At 38.8% G+C, this 8,361-nt stretch overlaps 1 protein-coding gene across 2 annotated transcripts in view; it reads right to left on the bottom strand.

The window, feature by feature from the left end:
* Positions 1–8,361, bottom strand: part of Wdr44 (WD repeat domain 44) — a 102,137-nt gene that overhangs the window by 25,871 nt on the left and 67,905 nt on the right. For both annotated transcript variants that reach the window (XM_031348900.1, XM_031348806.1), the window contains 2 exons: positions 2,721–2,872; positions 764–902 (listed from right to left, as the gene is read on the bottom strand). In XM_031348900.1, coding sequence (XP_031204760.1) covers positions 764–902; positions 2,721–2,872 — 291 coding nt within the window. The remainder of the gene's footprint in view (positions 1–763; positions 903–2,720; positions 2,873–8,361) is intronic.

Raw genomic sequence — 8,361 nt, 5'->3', positions numbered from 1 at the left:
ACTCAGAAATCCGCCTGCCTCTGCCTCCCAAGTGCTGGGATTAAAGGCGTGCACCAACACCGCCCAGCAATAGTATTCTTATTCTTTTTCCAGTTTCATTTCATCTATCATTTTAATTTAGAACAGAACTGAAGCTTGCCAAGGGAATCCACGGAATTCTAAGTGGTTGATAAAATTACATACTATACTTCAAAAGGTATAAATCAAAGGCTATGTGGTATTCTTTTTATTAGGTCTATATTTGTTTTTTGCTATTGTTGTTTGCCTTATTTTTATTTTTTAAAACACTCTTGCTGTATAAGCCTGGTCAGCCTTGAACTCTAAACCTTACTTTAGTCTTGCAAAGGGTCAAGATTATAGGTGTATAACACAATGGTGGGTAAATACTGGGTATTATGATTAGTAGTTATTACAAATGAGTAACTTGCCAGTTAAGAAAAATTATATATCTGAATATTCCTTATTAGATTTTGAAGCTTGTTGGACTTTTAAGTAGATGCATGCTCTTTATTAGTTCAACATTCCTAATCTGAAAAAAAAATTAGAAAACTTTGAGCATTTCCACAGTATATGAGTTTCAGGTATTTAAAGAAATGAAATATAAGCTGGGCATGGAAGCATACATCTTTAATCCCAGCACTTGGGAAGTAGAGGCAGGTGGATCTCTGAGTTTAAGGTGAGCCTGGTCTACAGAGTTCCAGGAGAGCCAGGCCTACACAGAGAAACTCTGTCTTGAAAGAAAAAAAAAAGAAATGAAAAATACCTTCAGTATTGTATTTCATTCGCATATTGTTGAAATAGTCAAAAGCATTTTTTAAAGCCCATATTCTCACTATATTGTCTTGTCCAGCTGAGGCAAGCAATCGACCACAGTGAGAAAATTTCATGGTCCAAACAGCTCCCTATGAAAATAGAAGGTTCAAAATGACTTTACAAATTTAACAGACATTACCTTAACCCAACCTTTGAAATTATACAACATTATACATAATAAGACAAAACTCATTTCTATAACACAACTTGTGGCCACAGGTGCACAGGTGCTACATTGCCACAAAGGGGAGCTTTCAGAAGGAAGGTCTGTTAGGATCACTATAATTTCCCATAGTTTAACCTAACAAATTTAAAAATCCTGAACTATGGTCACATATTAATAAAAATGAGGAGTATCTTTGGTTACATATATGTATGTGTGTGAACATGTGTGTGGAGGTTGGAGGGCAACTTCAGGTGCCATTTCTAAGAGTTCCTAGGTGGTCAGTAATGCTGTTTAGAAAAGCACAAACAGAGCTTAGAAATCTCAGTCCCTTAAGAAAACCTGAAAGGGTAAAAGAAAGCCTTCACTTGTCACAGCTAAAAGGCTAAAAAGGAATATATCAGGGCTAAAAGGAATAAAGCCTACCCTAGCTATGGCACCCCTGGTATGAACCCCTTTGAAGTAACTAAAATAGTTTGGTCTTACGTGCTTTTCTCTTTACAATATATGGATAGACTCTATAGAAACTGAAAACATTTGAGTACTGTATGTTCAGAAAAGTGTTAAAGAATTGGAGGGAGGTCTTTAATCGGAGGGAAGGGCCAAATCCTATTCCAACAAATAAAATCATAACACATTTAGGTGTAGTAAATAGATGATCTGCCTATAGATTCTCAGGATAGAAAGATTATCAGTTAGAATTGACAGTTAATTTACTTAAATAGCATTCATTTCCATAAAAGTCAAATACAGTAAAATAATTATCATTTTTATCCTGATATATTTTACTTCAGTAGGAAATAAATGTAGGCTCAATATACTATAAAAAGATTGAATGAGTTCCAAAATGAAAACATTGTAAATAATTAAAACTTTTGATGCGCAGTCACTTTGTAGTTAGGGCAAGCTTAGGCTTTATTTGATTCCCTGATCAAGGGCTCAGCATAGTTTACCTAGGTTTGAGTTTGATTGCTATCTTCCTTGTGTTCCTAGATTTGCAGAAGCTAACTGCAATTCAATCTGAGAATTTTTGCTTATATTTTTTTTCTTTGCAGTATTAGGGATCAAACCAGAGCCTCATCAATATGAAGAAAGCATTCTACCAGCAAGCCACATGCCCAGTCTGGTACTTCAGAAATTTGAAAGAATGCAAACATCTACCTATGTCTGTGACTTGGCGGAACATTTTACTACAGAAAACATTTTGGGCTTCTGAATATTTTTCATTAAAGTGATATGGATTGAAAGTAGGGCTTCATGTCTGCTGTATAGACACTCTGCATATTCCTTGCCCTAAAATATTTACTTAAATTATGGCTGGGAATATTTATATGTTTTTAAAAGTGACAGACTACTTTCTAATTTAAGTGCTTTAAAATTTGGTTCCTCTGCATAGTTTTCTCAGTTTTATAGCCTAGAATTCATTTATTCTAAAGCTCACTTTTATTATGAAATTGGGTTACCCTATACAGCAGGATAGTCTTGACCCTGTCATCTTCCTGCCTCAGCCTTCTATATGCTGGCATTATAAGCCTGGACGAGTTCACTCAGCCTAAAATATTATTTCTTAAACAATATTTCAGAGACAAAATTCATTTAAATATATTATTTAAATATATATTTAAATATATAAATGTACTGTTCTCGAGTTCAATTAATAGAAGTACATACATTGGTAAAGATAAGTTAAATAGAAGCCTCAAAAAATATCCCACCAGTTATGAAAAATGAAACAGTTACCTACCATGTGTTCGCCACTAAGATCTTGTACCACTTTGATCTGATCAAAATCATAAGGTCCTTTGAAACCATGTGCTGCCTTGAATTTTACTGGTCTTGTATATGGCATTCCTTCATCATCACTTGATGAAGGGTCATCTTGATCAGTATGAAACACTGAATACAAAGCAATGAAAATAATGGTTAACACATATCTAATTACAATCATAGCTTCAAATACATTGATCACCAAGCATACTGTTAGTAAACAGGGAGGTGAAATTTGTCTACTATATAACATACTGGTTAACAAAATGGAGGCTGATGCTACATGGTTACAAATTAAGTCTAACTGTTATTTATAATCTGGATGACCATAGAGAGGTTATTCATTCTGACTATTTCTCTTAAGTTTTCCCACCTATAAAATGATAATGATTATACCTACTTCATTGAGTTCTTATGAGTAAATTAATTAATTCATGTTAATACTTAGAACATTATCTGGCATAGTATAAGTATTAAATATACTTATTAATAAAACAAATGAGTATAATAATGACAAAGACAGTGGGATACGATCTCTGCAAATTAAGAAAATCTATGTTTACATTGTTCATTGTGTACATGTCCATGCAAATGGCGTGCATATAGAGTCTGTTCTACCCTTCTGTCATATAGATTATAGGGATTGAAATATAGTTGTTGGGCTTGGCAGCAAGCTTCTTTACCCACTGAGCAATCCTGCTGTCCCCCCATTTTGTTTTATGTATGTGTGTATGCAGGCATGTGTGTGCATGTGTGTGTACACGGGTGCATAAACATGCCAAATCACAAGATATCAGAGAACAATTTTTTGAGAGTGGTTATACTTTTACATCTTTTTTGAAGCAGGGTTTTTCTCTCTCTCTCTCTCTCTCTCTCTCTCTCTCTTTAATTTTAGTTTTGGGTTTTTTTCTGTTGCTGTGCTACATACTACAGACTAGTTAGCCTGTGAACCTGAGATCAAGTCTCCTTTCTCCATCTGCTATATCATCATAAAAATGTTGGCATTACAGGTCCACACTACAGCTTTTAGCTTTTGAGTAAATCCCAAGGCACCCACCAGGCTTCTATGGTGTCTTAGGGTTTCCACTGCTGAGAAGAGACACCATGGACAAGGCAACTCTTACATGAGACGACATTTAACTGGGGCTGGCTTACAGGTTCAGAGGTTCAATCCATTATCATCAAGGCAGGAAGCACTGCAGCATCCAGGCAGATATGGTGCTGGAGAGGAAGCTGAAAGTTCTGCATCTTGTTCTGAAGGCAAACAGAAGACTGGCTTCCAGGCAGCTAGGAGGAGGATCTCAAACCCCAACACCACAGTGAAACACTTCCTCCAACAAAGCCACACCTTCTAACAGTGCCACTCCCTATGAGCCAAGTATATTCGAACCACCACATTCTACTCCCACATCTCCACAAACTTGTCCAAAGTTTCTATGGGAGCTATCCATAGCCATAGCATAATGAAAACTACATTTAATTGAGCTCCAAAAATCTCCATATTCTATCAGTTTCAACCATATTTCAAAGTCCAAAGTTCAAAGTCTCTTCTAAGATTTATGCAATCCAACTGTAATCCCCTAAAAACTCAAAATCAAACACAGACCACACATATCGAACATCATGTAAGATATGCATTACCATTCTAAAATGTTATAGTGAGGAAATACTAGACCAAACAAGAGCAAAGTCCAACTAGGCAAACTCCAAACTTTACATCTCCATGTCTGATGTCAAAGCACTCTTCAGATCTTCAACTCATTTCAGCTTTGATGACTGCAACAAACTTCATTCTCCTGGACTGGTTTCACTCCATATTACCTGCTTTCCTTATTAGGTATCCGATGGCTCTGACATCTCTAACTTCTTGGGATATCTAAGGCAACTTCAAGTTTATAGCTTCTTGTTCCAATGTCTCAGATCCATACATGATCTTCTGGGCTCCTCCAGAGGGCTTAGGTCACTTCTCCAGCTCTGCCCTCTGTAGCAGTCTTAGGCTCTGACTGATTCCACTCCACTCCAATGTTGCTGCTGCTCTTAGTGCTCACCCCATGGTACTAGCATCTCCAATATGCTGGAGACTTCCCCTCCAACTAGACTTTACCAATAGACTCTCAAAGGCTTCCATCATGATGCCAAGCCTCAACTTTTTTTGCATGATACCTTTAGTCCTGGACCTGTCAACTGCAACTGAGGCTGCACCATGACCAATACCCTCTGTGGCCTCTCACAGTGCCAAGCCTCAGCTGCTCTCCAGGATCCCTTCAGGCATTCAAAACCAGTACCACCTGGGTGACTCTTACACTCTTGCTTGCTTTTTTAAAATTTTTTTCTTGGATAATTTTTTAATTTACATTTCAATGTTATCCCCCTTCCCCAGTTCCCACCCCCTGGAAACTCCCTATCCCACGGGCTCCCCCTGCTTCTATGAGGGTATTCCCACACCCACCCACTCCCACCTCCCCACCTTCAAATTCCCCCAGACTGGGCATCAAGCCTTCACAAGACCATAGGTCTCTTCTCCCATTGATGCCTAACAACGCCAGCCTCTGCTACATATGCAGCTGGAGCCATGGGTCCCTCCATGTGTACTCTTTGGTTGGTGGTTTAGTTCCTTTGAGCTCTGCGGGGTCTGGATGGTTGATATTGTTGTTCCACCTATGGAGTTGCAAACCCCTTCAGCTCCTTCAGTCCTTCCCCTAACTTCTCCATTGGGGACTCTGTGCTCAGTCCAATGGATGGCTGCAAACATCTATCTCTGTATATATCAGGCACTGGCAGAGTCTCTCAGGAGACAGCTGTATCAGGCTCCTGTCAGCATGTACTTCTTGGCGTCCACAATAGTGTCTGGGTTTGGTGACTGTATATGGGATGGATCCCCAGGTGGAGCAGTCTCTGGATGGTCTTTCCTTCAGTCTCTGCGCCACACTTCATCTCCATATTTGCTTCCATAAAGCATCCACACTTTGCTCTTTCTTCTTCTTGAGTTTCATATGGTCTGTGAATTGTATCTTAGGTATTCTGAACTTCTGGGCTAATAACCACTTATCAGAGAGTGTATACCATGTGTCCTCTTTTGTGATTGGGTTACCTCACTCAGGATGATATTCTCCAGATCCATTCATTTGCCTAAGAATTTCATAAATTCATTGTTTTTAATAGCTGAGTAGTACTCCATTATGTAGATGTACCACATTTTCTGTATCCATTCCTCTGTTGAAAGACTTCTGCGTTCTTTCCAGCTTCTGGCTATTATAAATAAGGCTGCTATGAAAATAATGGAGCATGTGTCCTTATTATATGTTGGAGCATCTTCTGGGTATATGCCCAGGAGTGGTACAGCTGGGTCCTCAGGTAGCACTATGTCTAATTTTCTGAGGAACCATCAGACTGATTTCCAGAATATATGTACCAGCTTGCAATCTGATCAACATTGAAGTATTCCTCTTTCTCCACAACATCACCAGCATCTGCCATTCTGATTGGTATGAGGTAGAATCTCAGGGTTGTTTTGATTTGCATTTCCCTGATGACTAAGGATGTGGTACATTTCTTTAGGTGCTTCTCAGCCATCTGGTATTTCTTAGTTGAGAATTCGTAGTTTAGCTCTGCATCCCATTTTTTAATAGGGTTATTTGATTCTCGGGAGTCTCTTTGTATATATTGGATATTAGCCCTCTATCAGATGTAGGGTTGGTAAAGATCTTTTTGCAATCTGCTGATTGCCATTTGGTCTTATTGACAGTGTCCTTTGCGTTACAGAAGCTTTGCAATTTTATGAGGTCCCATTTATATATTCTTTTTTTTTTTTTTAGTCCATTTGTCGATTCTGGATCTTAAGCATAAGGTGTTCTGTTCAGGAAATTTTCCTCTGTGCCTATTTGTTCCAGGTTCTTCCCCACTTTCTTTTCTATTAGTTTCAGTGTAACTGGTTTAATGAGGAGGTCTTTGATCCACTTGGACTTGAGCTTGTACAAGGAGATAGAATGGACTGATTTGCATTCTTCTACATGCTAACCACCTGTTTAACCAGCTCCATTTGTTGAAAATGCCATCTTTTTTCCACTGGATGGTTTTACCTCCTTTGTCAAAGATCAAGTGACCATACGTGTGTGGATTCGTTTCTGGGTCTTCAATTTTATTCCACTGATCTACCTGTCTGTCTCTGTACCAATACCATAGAGTTTTTATATTTTGTAATAAAGCTTCAGGTCTGGGATGCTGATTCCCACAGTTTTTTTATTGTTGAGAATAGTTTTTGATATCCTGATTTTTGGTTTTTGTTTTTTTTTTTTTTTTTTTTTTAGCTCCAGCTAGCCAGCATCAATTGTTCCAGTAGTCTCCCGCTATTGACTCTAAAGCTTGAGCCATATTACTAGAGCTTCTTGGTAGGGTTGGCATATGGCCCCCTTGTTCTATTATATCACCAGCTTTCTGTTTTCCAACTCCTTCACTGCCTAAGCTTGGCTGGAACTTGCTCTGTAGCCTTGAACTCAGTGATCTGCATGGCTCTGTCTCCTGAGTGCTGGGATTGAAGCTTTTCTTTACCTGAAACTTGCTCAGTCCTGGGCTGGCCTTGAATTTAGTGATCTGCCTGTCTCTATGTCCTGGGATTAAAGTCTTGTACTACCATGCCTGGACCTAAGCTTAGTTGGGTGGGATCTTGCTTCAAAGTTACGACTCCCTTAATCTGTTTATCTCCTGGGACACAGGATTCAACTCCATTGCACTTCCTGGTGCCCTTTTTACCTTTGACCCATACATTTTGTATTTTTTCTTTTTAAGCTTGCTATACTTTATTAATTTTACTCTCTTCACCTCAGCCTCAGGCAGACTCTGTTGACAAGGGCAAGGAGCAACAAAATTCTTCACCAAAATATCACAAGAATAGGCTCATGGCCACATACTAAAATTCTCCTCTTCTGAACCCTCTACAGTCAAGCTTCCACAGTTCTAATTACCTTTAACAACAGAGTCTTCCATATTCCTACTAGGATAGCCCATTAAACTTCACTTTAAAGCATTCCACTGCTTTCTAAATCTAAAGTCCCCAAATCCATATTCTTCCAAACAAAAGGATGGTCAGGTCTACACATCAATACCCAGCTCCTGGTACCAACTTCTGTCTTAGTTAGGTTTTGATTGCTGACAAGAGACACCATGACCAAGGCAACTCTTATAAGTGACAACATTTAACTGGGGCTGGCTTACAGGTTCAGAGGTTCAGTCCATTATCATCATGGCAAGAGCATGGCAGCATCCAGGTAGATATGGTGCTGGAGAGGGAGCTGGGAGTTCTACACCTTATTCAGAAGGCAAAAAGGAGAAGACTGGCTTCCAGGCAGCTAGGAAGAGGGCCTCAAAGCCCATCCCCACAGTGACACCAGTGACACACTTCCTCCAACAAGGCTACTCCTCCTAACAGTGCCACTCCCTATGGGCCAAGCATAGTCAAACCACCATACATGGCAAGTATTTTTATCCAAATAAAACAATTTATTTATAAAATAATTACCTAACCCAAGTTTAGCTAATCAAAAAAAGCATTTTAAAAATTTTATTTATTTTTATGGGTATGAGGTTTTTTTGTTCTTGCTTTTTGTTCTTTGTTTTTGTTT

Source organism: Mastomys coucha, chromosome X, assembly GCF_008632895.1.
Source record: "Mastomys coucha isolate ucsf_1 chromosome X, UCSF_Mcou_1, whole genome shotgun sequence".
NCBI lineage: Eukaryota > Metazoa > Chordata > Mammalia > Rodentia > Muridae > Mastomys > Mastomys coucha.
This window is presented reverse-complemented; position numbering and strand designations above follow the sequence as displayed.